Genomic DNA, 21075 nt, shown 5'->3' with positions numbered 1-21075 from the left:
ACAATATTAAGATAGAATCAAGTTTGTAATTTTAGAGTTAGAATAGTTGCTCAACTATTTAACACATAGAAAAACACTTTGTTTTGTTGTACTTTCACTTTTATGACTGATCTTGAGAAGCAGCCAAAGCCAAAACCCCAAGCCCCAAGGAGAGGAGAATCGAAGGTCTCCTCAGTTCTGTGATATTTTATCCAGATTCCAGGAAATTCAGATCGGGAAACCTTCAAAGAAATCGACAGCTTTTATTTTTCTCAGGTATGTAAGGTTCGTCTATCAATAAATGGCTGATCGCGTAGTAAAAACAACTGCTCAACTCCGCTCTGCCCCCACCTCGGTTGTTTGTTGATCCATTTGAAATTAAAACTTATAACTATAGCCTCAGCGTTAAAATTAGAATCAAGATGAATAGACGCATTAGGAAAGGGATTGGTTGCGTTCGACATTACAACATGTATCGCCTCGCTACTTCTATGTATGACTACTATGCTCATTTCCTTATCAGTATCAGTATCAATCAACAAAGTCAAAGTATAGACTAAGATATTAGATAGACGTTGACGTAGATATAGATGATAGATCGATATATTACATTTATCTCATTATCTAAATTAAAAACTAAAAGATACCTATTATTAGATAAGTCTTTTTCAGGGGTATCGCCATTTAACAATTCGAATAGTATAGTGATCTAATTATTAACAAACGTAGTAGGTTAGGCTTGCAAATTGCAAATAATGCTAGACTGACTGATAACTTAAGAACCAATTTTCTCAGGCCCATTCCAGCGTAGGGTTAATTATGGCGATATTTTTAAAGTAAAGAAGTGTTTTTTATTCGTATACAGGTTACACTTCCACGTGACAGATCTTTTACTGAATTGAAGGAGAGTGACCAATAATCAATCCTACCTGTATTTCACAAATGGATGTTGTCTTAGTCTTAGCTTTTTTTTTTAGGTTTTATTGATTGAGTTTTATTTCCATCAAAGACAGTCCGGAATTGAAGCTTGTCCAGTTTTCTTTAACTAAGGACTTTTATGACACCACATGACCATTGTTGTCTGCTTCGATAACGTTCTGTTATGATTGTCATTTGTCATCCGTCCTTTCAGGAATAACTTATTTTGTGATTGTAGTGAGTTCAGTGAGTTGTTTTTTAAATCAAAGGTATGAGTCTAATGGCTAGACTGGCACTATTTGATATTGTCCAGGCAATGATTAAACCATTGACTAAGTTGTTTCAATGCGGTGGTCAAGTGTCATCAATTGATTTTTCTTTTTTTTTTTTTTTCCATGATACAGCTCAAACTCATATAGATTAACGCCCATCTTTTGTTTGCATCTTGGGAATCTTTCCAAATCTGGAAGTTAAAGGTAAAGGATCTACAAAAGACTAAATGTTTTCAATCACAATTTTTATAGTACGTACCATGGATGTGATATTTCTGGCTTTTTAAAATGGATTTTAATTTTGTTTTTGGCATCTCGACCATCTCAACCTAATATCATATGACGGGTGCCAGACCTCCAGGCCCAGCCTGGAATTCGGGGTTGACCAAATTTCACAGCATCAACGTTCCGGGTTATATCACATCTTAAATTTTTTTTTTAATGTACGAGTTTTCATGTTGTTTGAAATTTCAGGGTTGGAAAAATGTTGGATCTGGGTTTTCAGGGTTGGAATTGTTTTTCACTGGCACTGAAGTGAAGACACGAATGTTGAGGCAATAGATCATAGGTCACGTTTCAAAATAAGTTTCAGGCTTTTTTGAATTTGTTAGAATTGGATTTCATGCTTTGTTTTTTTTTTTTTTGGCCTGTCCTACTTGCACCCATGTAGTATACAACAATTTATGTGGTGTGGAGGATAATTGTTTTTGGATCGGGGGGTGGGAGGGGGGTGGAACAAATGTAATGCTTCTCCAGATTTATGATTTTCTTTTTCTAAGTAGGAAAAGAGTTGTTTTGATGGCATGAATTCGTCCTCTCTGTCAACTAGAGTTCTTCCTGAAAAGAGGAATGAAAGTGAATAATGTGGTTATTGAAACTTTGGAAGCCGATGACAAATCTGTGAAAACAGTCTTATATTCCAATTCTAATTTTCCATAAAAGTTATGATTTCCATAAATTTTTGTAGATCATTTAATGTACATTAATGTGGTAGTAATGTAGAATTGGCAACTCTGTATAGTAATGTGGTAGTTATGTAGAATTAGCAACTCTGTATAGTAATGTGGTAGTAATGTAGAATTGGCAACTCTGTATAGTAATGTGGTAGTTATGTAGAATTGGCAACCATGTACAGTAGTGTGGTAGTTATGTAGACAGTTTGATGATTCTAGGCTGACATGTTGTCGTTTTAATTAGAAATTAGGTCAGCAGGATGGCTGAAGGCAAGGAAAGAACAGTGATGACTCAATCACCAATCTTTAAGTACTTGCAATCCATAGATGGTATGAAAACAAGTTGCAATTAATCTTGAAATGAATATTCATGACAGAATTATGGTATATTATGTTAGTTATTAGTATGCATTGTCGTTGTTATTTTTTATGTTTGACTTGTTTGATAGAACCATATCGATGGTTGGCAGATCAAACCTCTGAAGTCCAGATTTTCATATTCAGCGGATCAAAACTTGGAAGTCTATATAAGAGCTTTGTGCACCGTGTCTTATTTAATTTTGGGCACCTCTGATGACATCAAGAGGTCTGATCCACCCAAAATTAAATTAAACATGGTGCGCATAGCTCACATGTAGACTTTGGAGTTTTGATCCACTGATTATGAAAATCGGGACTTCAGAGGTTTGATTCACCGACCATCAATATATTGTCCTAGGATACTTTTTTTATATTTGATTTTATTTATAGATGTTTAATAATCATATTCTTCCTTACTTACAAACAAAGGTTTTCTTTCAATATAATAATAATAATAATGAATAGCATTCATATAGCACTTTCCCCCATATAACAAGTCTCTAAGCACTTTAAAATTAGTTCTACAAAGTAACAAGGATATACAAAAAAACAATGCTAATGAGAAAAATGATTTAGAATTTCAAATATCAAACCTGTGATGTTGTATATTCCAATTCCTCTGTTGTCTTGTCATCGTAATCTGTTTTGGTTCTTTTAATTTTAAACTTTACCTTCTTATTTTGTTCCTTGTCCTTGTCCATCTGTTGCCCATTATATTTTATATATAATAATTATTTATAGAAATGCGAGTGTCTTTTCCTTTATAATCAAAGCTGACAACTATATGCCAAAAAAGGCGTATTATTACACTTTATTAAAATGAAATTACGTGTTCATACTTTTTTGTTCCAGCTTATTCCTTTTTGTCATTACCACAGTCGTGTGGGTGATTTAAGTAACTTTTCTTTTCTCACTGAAAATGGAAGAAAGCTGTATTTTCTCCATCCATTTCTAGCTAACTTGTTTTTTGAAGCTTAAACCAGAAGCGTTATTTGGGCAGAAGTCTTTACCAAATTTATTGTGGAGTGGAATATTCTGATATTGACAGGACAGGGTGATGAATTCATTTTTCAATAATTTTTATCGAATGCAGCTTGCAAGGTTGCCAGTTTTCCATATATTTGCAGATGTCAGTATATCATAAACCCCCCGTATATTTTCCAATCACCTGCTAAATTGGAAAAAAGTAAGAACAAAATGTCTTTTTACTGGAGTCCAGCACTCATCAAGGGGTCGGTCGATGTGTTTGCAGAAAAGTTCAGTCAATTTTTGCCTCCTGAGTTGGCAACCCTGAACTTGTTTTCAAAAATCATTAATAGAGGAAGCAGTATGACTTACTTGACAACCAAAATTGTTTTACTGTCCCAATTCTGTATTTCAGTAACGACATTTGACGTGTCATATTCAATATATTCTCTTGCTCATGTGTCATATTAAATATATTCTCTTTACTGATGTGTTATTTCCAGGCAGAATGGCCCAACCTTTCAAGGTCAATGGCTCGTGTCTGAGTGGCATGGACAAAATCCCACGTCCATTTCTCATTGGAGTTGCTGGTGGTACAGCATCAGGAAAGGTGAGTCATCGGGATTAACGATGGAAAATAAGCTTTTAATAATTTCACTCTCATTACTGGATAGTGCGATGCTTCTGACCTTAAAGAATGCATTTTCTTACACATTTTCTTTCATTTTCTGCTTTCTGCTGAAGATCTTATGTATTGTTCACGTTCTATAGTTTGATTCATTATATGATCTATAAGTTTCTGTTGGGAGTTCAATAGAATATTATCTGGCTGGGACATATCTGATTTATAAGTTGATTCTTGAAGTCGATACTATTTATATCGTCTGAGGAAATGAGATGAATAAATATTGACGTCTTTATGTTCTAAAATGCTACAGATATGAGATAAATTAATATTGACGTCTTTATGTTCTAAAATGCTACAGATATGAGATAAATTAATATTGATGTCTCTTTGTTCTGAAACATGAAAATGACCTTTTGTCACGGCCCTAAATTCTGGGTGGGGTATTTTGACCTCCCATGATGGCCAGGAGGTCTCTGCTATGTCTTCTATCTTCTTCTTCCCTTGTGCTTTCTGAGTTGCTCTCTGTATTTGTCTTGGTATGGGATTAGTTGGTTTTGTCCTGGCCCAGGCCAGAGTCCATGACTGAGAGGGAAGCATTCAAATGTTAAAGTTATGGGAGATGATCTGGGTTTTTTGTTGTTGTAAATCTTATATCTGTTTTGTACTGTTGTAAATGTTGTTTTGAATATTTATGTTTAGCATTTAGGAGTATACCTGTTTGTGGGATCCTGTGCTTGTGTCTGGATGAGACTTTTTGGTGATCTCAAAATAATTACATTGGTAGTGTGCTCTTGAAATCTACTTCTTTTTCTTATTTGAACCATATCCCCTTTGTTTTAATTTTTCTTGGGTGCTTTATACATAAATCTAGAAATGACTATCCCATTTTCTTTCTTTTTACTGGCGCTGAAATGACCAAAGTGCGTCATGAGCACCATAAAACCCTTAATAGCTAGGGGAATTAGGGTAAAATTGTGCAAATTAGTGATGAAAGCACCAAATTTGGTACAAAGTAACTTGAGACCACTATTAATCGATGTTGATATAGAACCACATTGAGAAATTCCTCTAACAGTGTAAAATAGGGTGATGAAAATCCGCCTATATGAGCTATATTAAAACAAAGGGACGTAATCCATGAATTATTTGTTGACAAATCGGCGCTTTATAAATATATTATTTTTAGCCGTGTACGCGGTTGATTATTTTGGCTTAAATAATTATCATTGTTAAAAAATGTGCCTATATGTGATATAGGACCGTATGGGCCGGTAATATAGCTTTATTATGAGGACTGGAAAGGGGGGGGGGGGTGGTGGGAGAGGAGGAGATGGTGCTGGTATTAGTTTTACTTGTGTTGTGTTGGTCGTCATCGTGGTGAAGATGATGGTGGAAGTGATGTTGGTGATAATGATGATGAGGTGATTGTGGTGATAATAGTAGTGATAATGGTGATGATGTTGATGAGGTGGTGGTGGTGCTGATCTTGGTAGTGATGATGATGATGATGATGATGATGATGATGACGAAGACGATGATGATCAGGATGATGTTGATGATGATGTTGTGGTGGTGGTGATGGTAGTGGTAGTGATGATCATGATAATGATGATGATGATGATGATGATGATGATGATGATGATGATGTGATTATGGAGATAGTAGTATTGATAATGGTGGTGGGGATGATGATGAGGTGGTGGTGATCGTGGTAGCGGTGATGATGACGATGATGTTGATGATGATGATGATGATGATGATGATGATGATGATGATGATGATGATGATGATGAGGTGGTGGTGGTGATAGTGGTATTGATTATGGTGATGTTGGTAACTATTAATTTCGAAAATGAAAGACTTTCTTGGTGACGTATATTAACATTTTTAGATGATTAGGGTCCAACAAAAATCATATTTATTAGACAAATGTCTGTGGAACACATTTTTCTTGGGAGGCTTGAGAGAATTCAACAGCAGCCTTTTCTAGTTTATCCTGATCTCTTTGAATTCTTTTAACGGCGCAAGATAAGCCAATACCTCGTTGTCAGTATTTTCCATGGCAGTATGTTCAAGAAAACCATATGTTGTCTTATTGAAGGCTAAAAATGTTTCCTTTCCTGAGGTTGGCCTGGTAGGACCGGCTGGAATCTTTCTCTTAACCCATAGAGGCCCGGTGTTTACTAAAAAAATTCCCCTGAGGCCCAGTGTAAGGGGCATAACTCTTAACAAAAAAATACCAACACAAAGTTAAAAAATTATTAAACGAGAACCAAATGACATAAAATTATAATTTTAATTCCTTTTTATAGCCAGATAAATTTGCTTTCGAATGATATATAATATGACATGTTTTGATTTCAATATATTGGGAAAAAAAATATTAAAAAAAAAACTCGTTCCCCGCACCCCCATTCCCGTCATTTTCGTCAATCTCGGACTCCGATTCAGTGTCCGAATCACCTTGATCGGGTGCTAACGCCTCGTCTTGTCCACCCCCACCATCGTTTACATCTTCTCTTTCTAGTTCAATATCGCTTTCATTTCCAAAATCCTCTTCATCGTCTACACCACTCTCCAAAACATCATTTCTAGCGCCGCGCAACAAACTCGTGAGGTACGGGAATGCCATTTTTCTGAATTCGATTACTCACTTGCTATCAACGATATAAACGTGCAGTAAAAAGGAAACGGAAATAGAACGATCGCATTACGTTTACGATGTTTCCGGTTTAGAATAAAACTAAGTGATTCGTTGCAATAACAAAGTAAACATGATCCGTTTTTTCTCGGGGGGCGCGGGCGATGACGGGCGATGCGGGCCTCAACAGTCGCGGGCGACTCCAGGGGAAGCGGGCCTCTATGGGTTAACCTGATTGGGTGAACATACGACTGGGTGCAACCTCATTCACAGCATCATTTGCTATACATCTTGATTAATTCTGGCAATTTATGGACTCTCTCTCTCTCTCTCTCTCTCTCTCTCTCTCTCTCTCTCTCTCTCTCTCTCTCTCTCTCTCTCTCTCTCTCTCGGCTCTGTTCTGTACTTGAATGTTTTATATATAGCATGGCTCCAAAAAGGAGCCCTTTTGTGAAACACACCGAATAACAACTTGCAACAACCTAACAGAAAACATGAATAAACAACTCTAAACAGATGTTATTTTATTAGACTTTAGTAAATCATTTGATAAAGTCAATGACCATACTCTGGTTATTAAACTGCGGATATATGGAATCATGAGTAACACACACGACTGGATAATGGATTTTCTCACTAATCGTAAACAACTGAAAGAGCAATGTCAGACTCATCACCAGTACTACAGGTGTGTCCCTAGGTACCGTACTGGGTCCCCTCTTGTTCCTTATCTACATCAATGATTTGCCTGAAAGATTGTCGCTAGGAACTCAACTGAGACTATTTCCGGGTGACAGCCTATTGTACAGACCAATAAGGCATAAGAAAGATTCTGAAATTCTTCATCGGGACCTAGGTTCCAGAAATTTACCAACAAAAGAAAGATAATACACAATACACAACAACACACTAGAAGACGTCACCAAAGCAAGGTATCTCGGAGTAACGATAAACAATCTCCTGACCTGGAAAGACCACATTGGAAACATACACAGGAAGGCAAACTCCACCCTGGGATTCTTGAGAAGAAACCTCTTCGGCTACAAAGTAGCCATAAAAGAGAAATGCTATAAAGTTTATGTTAGACCAACACTCGAGTAAAGCGGTAAGGTATGGGATCCTGATCACACCTCCGAAATTTGGTAAATAGAATCAATTTTAAAAAAAGCTATAACATTCGTTCAACAAAATCCTCAAACAAATCAAAGTCATATATGGAACCATTGAAGGAAAGGAGAGAGAAGAATAAACTAAATGTATTTTACAAAGGTCAGAAAAACCAGGTCAGGTGTCATTACACGGCCTCCAACAGAACAAGAGGAATCCTGGCAAATTTATGTTGCCACAATCTAGAGTGGACTACCATCTTCACTCGTTTCTGCCCTCAACTATATGACTTAGGAACAATTTGGATAACCCCCCAGTAAAACAATTGGGTAAGCTGTTGCTGAGCCTTCCACGAGGAAGTTTCAGCTTGAAGAGGAAGAGGAAGAAGAAGAAACAATTTCAGCAATAGCATAACTAGAACTTTGTTTGTTTTGGTAATATTCAGCATTTTTTGATGTTCATAAAACGGACATGACAAATCTTCTGATAATGAACTCCCTGGGCAATCAAATCGCTATTTGAGAATATGGAGAGAATCTGGACATCGTTTATAATTTCTGCAGCCACGCGGATATTTTCGTTCATGTCTTTTGTCATTATTGAATGGAGGGAAGCTTTACTCATTGTTGCAAAGCATACAATGTGTCCTATTTCTTGTGATAACGGCATCTGAGGGAAAACGCATATTCTGCCTCCTTGGACAGTGGGATGATGAGAGCTTGTCTTGCTCGGGATAGTTTGACAAGTTCTCTTGTGATTTCTCATTTTTCACAGCGAGCCTTCTGATTTATTGTGGCCGTATATCAAGTGCGACAGAAATTGTACCATTTGGTATCATTTTGCTTCAGGACCTCCAGTGTATCCTCAGATCGGTCTTCAACAGACAAATCTAACTTGTCACTATCATTTGCTAATCCGTTAAAAGTCTTAACACCATAGCTGGTAGAACGCGACGCTACAAAAGTCACGTACCATTGACCACAAGATTTCCGCTTTGACAGAGCTGGGCATTCTAATTTTAATTTTTTTTTTACTTCTTGACAAATTAATCATTTTGATCAATCCACCTCAATACTGCACTTTGCCATTATATTATTGTTAGTAGTTAGTACAAGATTTAGTACATTGTCAACGCCATGATTTAATGGGTTAAGTGACTTGATCACGAGATTGTTGGTGATGGGGTTGAGGCGATTCATGACGGTCATGTTAAAGAAGATGATGATACGGACATTTTCAACCTGATATTTGATTTGAACCATATTATTACGCAAACCACAATAATAACATAACTGTGTTGAATTAGTGTGACACATAAACATTGATGCTTAAGCGATATCTAGGTGCTCGGTATGCTGCTAATGATGATGACGATGATGATGATGATGATGATTATTATTATTATTATTATTATTATTATTATTATTATTATCATATTATTATTATTATTATTATTATTATTATTATTATTATAATAATATGAGGTGGATAAAAGGCGACAGAGTTCAAGTAGACACCGTTTCGTGACCTCGCCGACCCGAAAGCTGTCGACACAACTAGCAACCGCAGAATGCGATGCATTGTTTATAGATATCTTCACATGAGCGGGAGTCTATTATTTTCAAATAATTCTAATTTAATAAGACGTTAAGAAAATAAAGATTATACTCTTTGAAAGCTATCGGAATATACAAAAGATATGAGAGGGGGAAAAAATCATGTTTTTTTGTTGTTTTTTTTTCGTATTCGTATTCGACCACCAAAACTTTGATTTCTTCGATTTCACAATCTCATGTTCCTCGTTCCAATGCCGGTAAAATTTGAAATAACCAAATTGGTATACTTTTGGATTAAAAACAAATACTTTTAAAAATTATGTTACTCTCTTGGTAAATGAATGAATTTGATAAGTTGTATGTTATGAATAAATGATAAGTTATACTTCCGATTTCGATTGAAGCATCAGTGTACAGAGCAGTAAAGTTAGGTGCCCCAAACGTAAACAATAACAAGTTGCTAGTGATTTCCGTTAGGGACCGGAATAATTTACGCACAATATAGGTCTCCCAATTTTGTAGTTTGAGTTGTAGGCAATACACTTTCAGTATTGAAAATATGTTTACATAAAATCTAACAGTTGCAGAAATAATAATATAAGGCTAAATTATTCTGAAAATCAGGCTCCGAATAATTCTCGTTTTGTTCACACCAGCGCAATAATTTGCTCTGGTCTAAAAATAGATAGACTGTAACTTTTGATAAATTTTAGCAAATTTTACCTTTTGTTCCATAAAATATCCATATCTAGACATTATTTGATGCATGATCGAGTATTTATGAATATGTGTTTCTTTTGCCACCTAACAGCCAAATTTTAAAGGTTATTTTTTTCTATTATTTACATTGGAACGTGAGCTGTCAAGACAGGAACATGTGGTTTGCCACGTGCTTCTCGACCTTTGTTTACGTTTGGGGCACCTAACTTTACTGCTCTACATGTGTACTCGGTACCGATGACGTAGTCTGTGACCTTTTGACACCAAGGCAAAATGTCGTTGTGAAGGCGGCAAGTTTCATCACCACCGTGAATTTTTACACGATTTAAATTGCTGATATCTTAGCTCTTGGAGTGATGAGAAAGTGGTTCTATATCACAATTTAAACCTTAGAGCACAAACTTTTTTTCATAAAAAATTCATGCTTTCATCACTAATTTGCACGATTCGGGGGTTTTGTGTCCCTAATTCCCCTAGCTATAAAAACAAACAAACAATTCTATTTATATACTTTTTTTCATTATCTTCCAAGTCCACGGTATGTTCCAAGATCATGGAGCAATTAGGTCAGCAGACAGTTCTAGAACACAACAGACGTGTCACCATCATCAGCCAAGACAGTTTTTACAGGGATCTCAATCCAGACGAACACGGGAAAGCCATGAAGGGAGAATATAATTTTGACCATCCAGGTAATCAAAAGTTTGTTTCAGTTATTATTACCCTTTTCAAAATAAATGAGGAAATTAGAAAAATAAAAAACCTCAACCCTCTTCATTTCGTGGGTCGTGGACAGCTCATACGGTAGAGTCACGCTGTCACTGGCCAGGCGGAGTTGTCGTATCGTGGACAGCTCATACGGTAGAGTCACGCTGTCACTGGCCAGGCGGAGTTGTCGTATCGTGGACAGCTCATACGGTAGAGTCACGCTGTCACTGGCCAGGCGGAGTTGTCGTATCGTGGATAGCTCATACGGTAGAGTCACTCTGTCACTGGCCAGGCGGAGTTGTCGTACCAATAAGCTCGCGGGTTCAAACCCCATCACCGCCGCAAAAATTTTTTATTCTCTATTGTCTTCTGGCACTTTCCTACTCACTCATCTCTTGTTGCTATTAACCAGTGACTTTTATATAGATTTTATTCTGTTTCTTGGGAACTGTTGCCATTAAACAAGTTGCGATTATCCAGATTGGACCGTACATTACTAAAATACCAGATTGACGGCAGAGATATAGTTGGCATATCCTTTACGGGCTGGAGCTCTAGACTGTAAACGGACGTGCCGAAAATTTCTCTGTTGTCGGTCTGTTTTATTTTTGTAATGTGTTTATGTTTTCATTGGGTTTTTTTTTTTGTTGTATGAAGAAGGATTTTGAGCCTGAAACGTTCTGTGTTTGGTGTTTTTGTTTTTTCTTTTTTGAAGCTGTTGTTATATATACATTTTTGTTTATTATTTTAATGTGTCTAGATGCCTTTGATGTGGACCTGATGAAAAAAACACTCTTGGACATCAAGGCAGGCAGGAGAGTGGAGCTTACATCCTATGACTACCTCATTCACAAAAGGTACAAGTTTGGCTTTAGGTTTTACAGGGGGGGGGGGGGGGGGGGCTTTCATTTTAGTCTTACGGGGCATAATGTCTTGAGTGTTCTCTCATGGAGATCAGTAAAACTGATTCTGTATGATTTTTAGATTTTTATTTGAATTGGTATTTAGTAGATAATATATTTAGATTTTTGAAATTAAAATAAAATATGCCCTTCCGTCACGACATCATAAGATTTCGTCGCCTAAGCATTCCACAGCGGAATATAGATAATTCATCAGACAAGATGTCTGATGTCAACAGGAATCACCCATGTTGTCCAAGTGAACAAATTGGGGGTTAATAATCTTGCCCAAGTAAAAAATTGAAAGTGCCTGAAGTGGGGCTCAAAACCGAGAACTTCCGGGTCACAGTGCAATGCCTTAACCACTCGGTCGCTTCGCCCCCCTATATTTCAATAGGACAGTGTAATCAGTGACTTATATTTCTGTACATTAAGGCCATGCGACTGAATATGGAAGGATGGGGCAGGACAGAAGCTTATTTCGGTTGGCAGTTGCGGAGGCCATGTCCAGGAGGGATAAGCCATGATGATGATAAGGCCATGTAATCTGTTGTACAAATGTTCTGTTTCCATCAACAATCTTAACTTTTTCACTTTTCTTTACTTACAATTTTATACTATTTATTTTTTTGTTTTTGTTTCATTTACAATATTGTTTTATGAATGTATGTAATCATATTTTATAATGCCCATTTATTCATACTTGTGATTCCCATCTATAACTATAACACCAATTTCCATATGGATGAATAACATTTATTTATTTATTTAAGTTGGTTTAAGTGCGTGTATTTTTGTACATTGTTGATGCAACTCTTATTTACCCCCCCCCCCCTCCTCTCTCTCTCTTTCACCTTGTCACTTCTGTCTCTGAGCTTGTCGAGATGCGGGGTAGGGCTAGGGCACTTTATAAAAACCATGTATTATTATCTCCTCCAGAAACCCTGAACGCAAACAGATAATTCATTGTGCAGACGTGGTGTTGTTCGAGGGCATTTTGGTTTTCTACTTTCCTGAAATTAGAGAGCTCTTCAACATGAGACTGTTTGTGGACACGGACCCAGACACCAGATTGTCTAGGAGAGGTTTGTATGAAAAGCCTTACCTCCCCCACCCCCTTTTTACTTGACTCCATAACCATCCCCCCCCCCCCCCCCCCCCCCCCTGGATATAAGAAACAACAAAGTTATAAAAAAATGCTGGATTGGAGATTTGGCATCAAATCATCAACACTGTTGCAATAGATAAACAATATTTACATTATTATTATTATTATTATTATTATTATTATTATTATTATTGTTATCATTATTATTACTATTATTGTATATTATTATTATTATTATTTATTATTATTAGTTATAATTATTATTATATTGTATTATTATTATTTTTATTATTATTATTATTATTATTATTATTATTATTATTATTATTATTATTATTAGGGTCTGTATCTATCAGGTTTGTCATCTGTTTTTTGATTTTGTGTTATAGTATAGCTCCCTGTGACCAATCTCTGTAAATATTTCAGATGAAATCCACTTTCAATTGATTTTTAATCAACGTTATTATAAAAGTTTATGCCAAGTGGTTTTAATTTTCATCATTTTCTTTCTTTCTTTCATTTTTTTTCTTCCAGTGTTGAGGGACATAGAGGAGAGGGGAAGGGAATTGGAGAAAATTCTAAATCAGTACATGACACTGGTCAAGCCAGCCTTTGAGGAGTTTTGTCTACCTGTAAGTTAACAACACGCCTAGTCTTACAGTTGACAACGCGCCTAGTCTTACCCTTATGAAGACCTGCCACTAATGCCGATAATGTTTGGTATATGAAATGCAGATTCTAACCACCATAACCGCACATTGTGGGGTTTTATTTACTTGCTACGGTGTGATAATAGGACAATTTTCAATTTCAAGAAAGCCAAGCTTCATAGAGACTGTGGCTCCAATTTTTTTTTTACCTTGCCCATCAGCCTTGGAATTAAAGTAGTTGATAGTGTTGGGCTTGTCGATGGTGTATAAGTAATTAATTGAGCTTTTGTAGAGGGCAATATCCACTAAACATGCTCAAAGCGCTTAACAATTGGTCTCTGACCAACAGCAACACTTAATATAAAGAATGAGACATGACGCTTGTTAGGCGATAATACAATTTTACCGACAGAGACCACGCTGTTAACGGCCAGGTACTCATTTTACACCCGAGTATGGTGAGAGAATGTGAGTAAAGAGTCTTTTCCAAGGACTCAGCTATGCACCAAGCAAAGCTCAAACCCAGGACATTCCAATCCAAAAGCAAGTGTCATTCCGCAAGACCACATAGCCGTACAATGTGATTTAGGTATAAAATATGAAACTCATCGGGTTACAATAGTGGTGCTGGTATCGATGGAAATAATAAATAAAAAACAAAATTATAATACTCCCTTTATTCATCCCATAGGGGAAATTTGACTTTATAGTCTATTTCAAGGGACTGGAGTAATCCAGGCATCAGCCGCAAGTGAGCTAGGGTGGTGTTACTTGCTCAAAGCCACACAGCACGGCGGGTATTCGTACTTGGTACCTTTTGGGTATGGAGCAAAGAGCCACATCACTCCAGTGTCATTTAATTTGATTGAAACGATGGAAGTCGTGCCAATGTTGATAAGCGATTTCAGAAAGTAGTAGATTTATATAGCGCCTTTTGCCTAAGTCTCTGAAGTAGTGAGATTCGTTGATTTAACTCTCTCCTTACCAGCAATTTTTAGAATTTCCCCCAAAAATTCACACCCACCCAGCTCAAAAATATACTTTTCTTACTCAAACAAAAAAAGTAACAACTGAGCTCTACAACACAGTGTTTAGTATTTATAGCTGTAATCAAAGCATTTAAAAAAATTTTGTGATGTACAAGAGAAATCTGAATGAGAAAATTGTCGGTTACATCGTAATGAATGTGACGATTTTCCTATGGGTGGTAAGGAGAGGGTTAAATCTTAATTCAAGCACTTGGTTGTCAAGCATGAAAAGCTGTAGTGAACTTTTCATAATTCACCCACCTACTAAGCATTCTCTAGCTACAATAATTCTGCCATAATAAAATTGTAAGAATTGTAAAAGCTGCTTTTTAAAAAGAACCCCAGTATCCGTCATAGAATTGAGAGAAATGTAAAAAGAACCACAGTTTCCGTCATAGAATTTTGGTTAAATATTTGTTTTGCTTACTTCTCTTTTTATTTGTTCCAAACATTTTTGTGAACACTTACCAAATGGATTTTCTTTATTACCTTTTTAAAGATGAAATTCATTTGTTTATTATTTTTCTCCAGACCAAAAAGTATGCAGACGTCATTATTCCTCGTGGTGCCGATAATGTTGGTAAGTCTCTACCTTAACCCTTTACCTGCCTGTGCCTCCTATGCAATCTCATGTGCTAAGCCGTTTGGACACATCTCGGGAAACCTTTGTTATATTAAAATCTATTCGATATTTCCATTATTTTTGTATTCTTTGATGTTTTATTCTTTATTGTCTACAAGCAAAGCGTACCAGCTTTGTACATTGCATCCTTTTACTTGGGTCTTTTGGAGTTCTTATATATGGGCTATTTCAAATGGCATATATGCAATCCAGTTGAATTCAACCAATCAAGATACATGTCTGATGAACAAGTCAAATATCCAGTTCATTTCCTTAAAAGTTAGATTCGTGCCATTGTCTCAATTTTCAACACGAGCTGTTGATTTATTTTTTATTGAGTCACTGCTGATGGTTTTCCTTGGATCCGTGGTTATTGGAATCAGAGGAGTAACTTCCTCCTTTTAAAAAAAACGTACTGAAAGTGAGAGACGTGATCTATGCTGGAACAACTAGGTGCAGTTTCCCACTCTCCACAAGTGAGGTAGAATATCAGTGATAGTTTATCATCTCAGTGATTCTATAGCTGGGGTTTAGTGCAGTAAAAATGGGGCTTAAAGGCAATTGTTCAAAAACGTTCCTCCTTTTAAGTGTTTGTCACCATCAGCACTGATGAACGGGTTCAGATTTAGATTAGGGGTTTGACTGACATTAACAATATTATTATTCATTATTCCTCCCCAGTCGCCATTGATCTAATCGTTCAGCATATCCAGGAATTGATGAGAACTCCCATCAAACCCAGCAGTAAAAGGACCAGAAATAACTCGGACTCATTCACTGGCCGACCTCACTGATACCCCATCAAATGCATCGGACTCTAATTGGAGACATCACAGCTTAATCACTCATTTGCCTTTTATTTTTTATTTTATTCATTTTTAAATATCATTTAGAATTTTCCTCCTCTGTAAACTGTCAATGGCACCTGATTTGTCCATTTCGTCGATAAGACGAGGTGAAATATTTCTTCAAACAGCTTGATGACTTCAGTCAAAGTGTGACGTATGCTTGTATCATTAGTGACCTATCCCAGCAAACAACAGTAGGAAATGAACTGGACGCTTTAATATATTCAACAAAGACAGATAAGCGGTCTCTCATATAACCTCAATTGTGTTGGAAGAGACCTAAAGCAACAAACAAACAAAAAAAAAAAAAAAAAAGACAGATAATGTGGACGTTTTGGGTTTCCCCTTTATCAACAAAACACGATGAATGATACACGAAGGACGAATGAGAGATACGAGAATAGTGTCTACCTTCGTTTAATACATTGAAGTGTAAATTTCATTTCCTATCGTTATTTATTTCTTTGAGCTTCAAGCAGCAACATTTTCATTATCCCATCGATCAGAGCTGACAACTCTTGATATTTGATGGGATAGTTCCAGTATTTTACAGACTTTTTGAAATCCTGCTGGGAATTATTTATTTCTTCATAATTTAGTGATGTTTACACAGGTAATATTACCAATCACCAAGTCATATAATTTTGTTTAATGCACTTTTATTTTCTGGATTTCTCAGCAGGATCTTTCAATTTTTGAAGCCTCCATGTTTCAATGATCAAGAGTGATAGATAAATCATTGTCAGTACCAATATTCTTATTTCTTTATTTAGTCCATAGCTTTGTTTTTAATCATCTGTGTCTCCATTTTTCAAATGTACATTCAGCTTTGGAAAATAATCCTGATTTTTTATTACTGCTTGAAGGGGTTGGCAGCTCGGAAACATCAGATTGAGTTGATTGGTCTAACATAATATATGTAAATGTAAATGTTGCTGCTTGAAGCTTGAAGAAATTAATAACAATGTGAAATTGAATGTAAGCTTCAATTTAATATACGAAAACAGATAAAAATGGATGTTTCAGGTTTCCCCTTTATCAACAAAACAGGATGAATGAAACACTACAGATGAATGAAGCTTACATATAATTTTACATTGTTGCTTAACATAATATATTAGGTTATCGCATGTAGTGTGTGTGTGTGTCTATATAATCAGATCCGGACTAAAGATCGATGCCTTAAACTCTAAGAGACCATGTGACAGTGGATTTTCTGGGGTGATTTATACAAAAGAAATCCAATGGTTAACAATTTGGTGAACCCAAAACAATCGGACAATGGTCTGGAGAGCTGGCATTTCTACTTTTCGTGTTTCTTTGAATTTTATTTTGTTTATGTTTGTTTCTTGTCAGATACATACGTGTCCCGACTTGAAAACTTGCCAGAACACATCCTTATCATTTATTCTTTGCCGTCATCATCATTATCATCTTCATCATTGTTGTGGCTATTTTCATCATCATTGCCATCCTGTCCACTGTACCGTCTTCATCATTGACATCGAGAATTTCCTGATTGGGGACGATTAAATGTATCAAAAGTCGACCCTACAAATACTACAACTACTTCCTGCTAACGTTTTACACCCGATTGGATGGTTTTGATTGGCTGCTATTTCCTGATTCCCATAACTTGTGTGGGTTGGTTGCCCTCAAGACTTGGATAGTCTGTCCCATGACAAATGATTTAACATTAAAGATCAAAGCAACAGCTTCAGTTAGGAGTACAACATGCAACCAATCAATGGTTTTGGATCAACCCCTTCTTCTGTCAACGACCAGCTTTGTTTTTTGTTTTTTTTGTTTTTTCCTTTTTTCTGATCGTTGACTGGAGAATGATTTCAGTGTCAACTAATGCAGGTCATTGAATGCTGTGACAAAATGTCGTTTTTGGAAGGGTTTACACAGATAAGACAATTGTTGTTGTTGTTGTTGTTGTTGTTGTTGTTGTTGTTGTCTTTATCACGGATCTACCGTACTCTGGAAAAACCCATATTTTAAATTTTGGCCAGAAAACTCGTCCTTCAAATATCAATCTATTTAAATGTCTCATCTTGGCAAAAAAAATGTCAAACCTGCGACCTTGCAAAGTTTTTTTTTTGCCAAGGTGAAGGTCATTTAAATCGATTAATATTTGAAGGATTAGTTTTCTGGCCAAATTTTAAAATATGGGTTTTTTTCCAGACTACGACAGAGATGCCCTTGAGGTTGTGCTATTGAATCCAATGACGTGTAGAAATAAATGGATGACGATTGGTGTTGGTGCTGTTGTCTTTATCATGTGTGTGTGTGTGCAGGCATGTGTGTATTTGTTAGTGTGTTTTTAATTCTACTGAAAGATTGCGCTTCCACAATATTCCCCCTTTTTTTTTCCTCACATATTCTCTAGTTGTTATTTTAGTTGTGATTTCCTTTTTCTCCCCTTTTGTCTTTGAAAATTTCATTTTATAATTTTTTGTTCATTTTAGTTTTATACTCCATGATTTGTGATACATAGATCTATTCAATACCTATACATATATTCAATACCTCGCTTACATTTTAAAAGTATTTAGAAATGCTAAATTATGCTTGTTTATTCATGAATATGATTTTATAAATGCAAAAATGAAACCAACCTACACTGGTATCTAGTTCCATGTCAACTTTACAAATCTGATAAGCTGGGCTGTTGTGGTCAGATTTGTATACAGGAAAAACTCAACGACAAAAACGCGGGTGGTTGGATGGGAGCATCACCCTTGAATCATATACCTATGATGTTCGCATGGGTGTACGATCCGATAGTGATGTCGTTTCTTCTTCTCTTTACTAGCCTATCCTGCTTCTTTGGTTTGTGATTGTATTTTTGACAGGGGATATTTTTTTTTCTGTAAATCTCCTGCCTGTTTGTTCTTGGTTATTTAGAATTTAGCTTATGATATCTTTAGGTTATGATTTTGATTTACATTTGTACTATTTTTGTTAGATTGCTTGTTTTTTTGTTTCAGCGGTCTCTCATATAACCTCAATTGTGTTGGAAAAGACCTAAAGCAACAAACAAACAAAAAAAAAAACGACAAACCTGTAAATGTAGAATTACAAACAAAAATTTCTCCACCAGCATGACAACATGGTGATATCAGCATTTTATTTCAATCAAACTTGGCCATTGGCATATATAAAATCCTGATGACACTGACACAACACATTTGATTCCAGACTCAGGTTTAAAAAATGTGTATTCTTACTCATTTGCATTCATTGTACGCATTTTACGACGGACGATCGTATGCACAATAAATTTCATTTATTTATTCGTTTTTAACACCCGTGCACTCTTTCGGTGTACTTAAACACTTTACTCTGTTTCTTGTCCTGAAGTTCGTATAGGGAGTTCAATATGATTTCATTTGGCTGGGTTATATTATTATTATTATTATTATTATTTTGTGAGATTTATATGTTGATTCTGGAGGTTGCTATTATTTTTATTGTCTGTAATGGGCTTGTGCTTGGATTTCACGGTGAGCTCGGGCCTGTGGTTAAATTTCATTGTGAGCTTGGGCCAGGGGTGGATTTCACTGTGAACTGGGGTGAGCTTGGGCCAGGGGTTGGATTTCATTGTGTGCTTGGGTGAGCTTGGGCCAGGGTTTGGATTTCACTGTGAGCTTGGGCCAGGGGTGGATTTCATTGTGTGCTTGGGTGAGCTTGGGCCAGGGGTTGGATTTCACTGTGAGCTTGGGCCAGGGGTGGATTTCATTGTGTGCTTGGGTGAGCTTGGGCCAGGGGTTGGATTTCACTGTGAGCTTGGGTGAGCTTAGGCCAGGGGTTGGATTTCTCTGTGAGCTTGGGCCAGAGGTTGGATTTTACTGTGAGCTTGGGCCAGGGGTTGGATTTCACTGTGAGCTTGGGCCAGGGGTTGGATTTCACTGTGAGCTTGGGCCAGGGGGTGGATTTCATTGTGAGCCTGGGCCAGGGGTGGATTTCACTGTGAGCAGCGCATAGTTGATTACTTGAAAAAGACTTTACTCACATATTCCACCCAAACTGGGGTAATCATTGAGTAGCTGGTCAGTAAAAGAGTTGTTGTTGTTTATTGTCAATAATGAAAATATAATTGCGTCTAATATGCGTTATGTCATGTCATATCCTAAAAGTTTATTTTTGTTGACTTGGGGTCCCTGATTAAGTGCTTTGAGCACATTATGTGACTATTGCCCTATATAAAATGTTTTTTTTTTATCCCAAGAACTCAATTATCTCTGATATCCATTGCTTCATGATGCCGTTGTCAGATGTTGGATTTTAACTTGTAATCCTAACTGGTGTCAACTACAGTTAACTGGGTGGGGTTCCTGACCTCCCATAGTGATCAGGGAGGTACATGCTGTGTCTTCTATCCCCCTATATCTGGGTGGGGTTCCTGACCTCCCATAGTGGGCAGGGAGACACTTACTGTGTCTTCTATCCCCTCTGACCCCCATAGTGCAGGGAGACTACTGTGTCTTCTATCCCCCTATATCTGGGTGGGGTTCCTGACCTCCCATAGTGATCAGGGAGGCACTTACTGTGTCTTCTATCCCCCTATATCTGGGTGGGGTTCCTGACCTCCCATAGTGGGCTGGGAGGCACTTACTGTGTCTTCTATCCCCCTATATCTGGGTGGGGTTCCTGACCTCCCATAGTGGGCAGGGAGGCACTTACTGTGTCTTCTATCCCCCTATATCTGGGTGGGGTTCCTGACCTCCCATAGTGGTCAGGGAGGCACTTACTGTGTCTTCTATCCCCCTATATCTGGGTGGGGTTCCTGACCTCCCATAGTGATCAGGGAGGCACGTACTGTGTCTTCTATCCCCCTATATCTGGGTGGGGTTCCTGACCTCCCATAGTGGGCAGGGAGGCACTTACTGTGTCTTCTATCCCCCTATATCTGGGTGGGGTTCCTGACCTCCCATAGTGATCAGGGAGGCACGTACTGTGTCTTCTATCCCCCTATATCTGGGTGGGGTTCCTGACCTCCCATAGTGGTCAGGGAGGCACTTACTGTGTCTTCTATCCCCCTATATCTGGGTGGGGTTCCTGACCTCCCATAGTTCCAGGGAGGCACTTACGTGTCTTCTATCC

The 21075-nt window shown here is 37.1% G+C and overlaps 1 protein-coding gene across 2 annotated transcripts; it reads left to right on the top strand.

Annotated features, from left to right (window-relative positions):
* Nucleotides 1-75: 75 nt before the first annotated feature.
* Nucleotides 76-20207, top strand: LOC144979457 (uridine-cytidine kinase 2-like). Of its 2 annotated transcripts, none has more exons than XM_078926113.1 (8): nt 76-255; nt 3952-4058; nt 10633-10792; nt 11569-11665; nt 12650-12795; nt 13353-13450; nt 15028-15076; nt 15800-20207. In XM_078926113.1, exons 2-8 carry the CDS (start codon nt 3957-3959, stop codon nt 15910-15912), a joined length of 765 nt encoding a protein of 254 aa, XP_078782239.1. In that variant the 5' UTR covers nt 76-255; nt 3952-3956; the 3' UTR covers nt 15913-20207. The 2 variants fall into 2 exon arrangements, with proteins under 2 accessions (XP_078782239.1, XP_078782238.1); XM_078926112.1 differs by lacking the exon at nt 76-255 and adding an exon at nt 2313-2452 and having other exon boundaries at nt 15800-16043.
* The last annotated feature ends 868 nt before the right edge of the window (nt 20208-21075 follow it).

The sequence above is a fragment of the Berghia stephanieae genome, chromosome 9 (genome assembly GCF_034508935.2).
Source record: "Berghia stephanieae isolate SIO BIC M18660-M18661 chromosome 9, UCSD_Bste_1.3, whole genome shotgun sequence".
Classification (NCBI taxonomy): Eukaryota; Metazoa; Mollusca; class Gastropoda; order Nudibranchia; family Aeolidiidae; genus Berghia; species Berghia stephanieae.
Note: the sequence above shows the minus strand (reverse complement) of the source record. Positions and strands in the feature narration are given on the sequence as shown.

What these genes read in the sequence shown, in the direction of transcription:
- LOC144979457 (XM_078926112.1), top strand. Translation starts at nt 2,383, where the DNA reads ATGGCTGAAGGCAAGGAAAGAACAGTGATGACTCAATCACCAATCTTT. An exon ending in GTACTTGCAATCCATAGATG is followed by an intron (nt 2,453 to 3,951) that starts GTATGAAAACAA and finishes TGTTATTTCCAG; the next exon opens with GCAGAATGGCCCAACCTTTC. An exon ending in ATATAATTTTGACCATCCAG is followed by an intron (nt 10,793 to 11,568) that starts GTAATCAAAAGT and finishes TAATGTGTCTAG; the next exon opens with ATGCCTTTGATGTGGACCTG.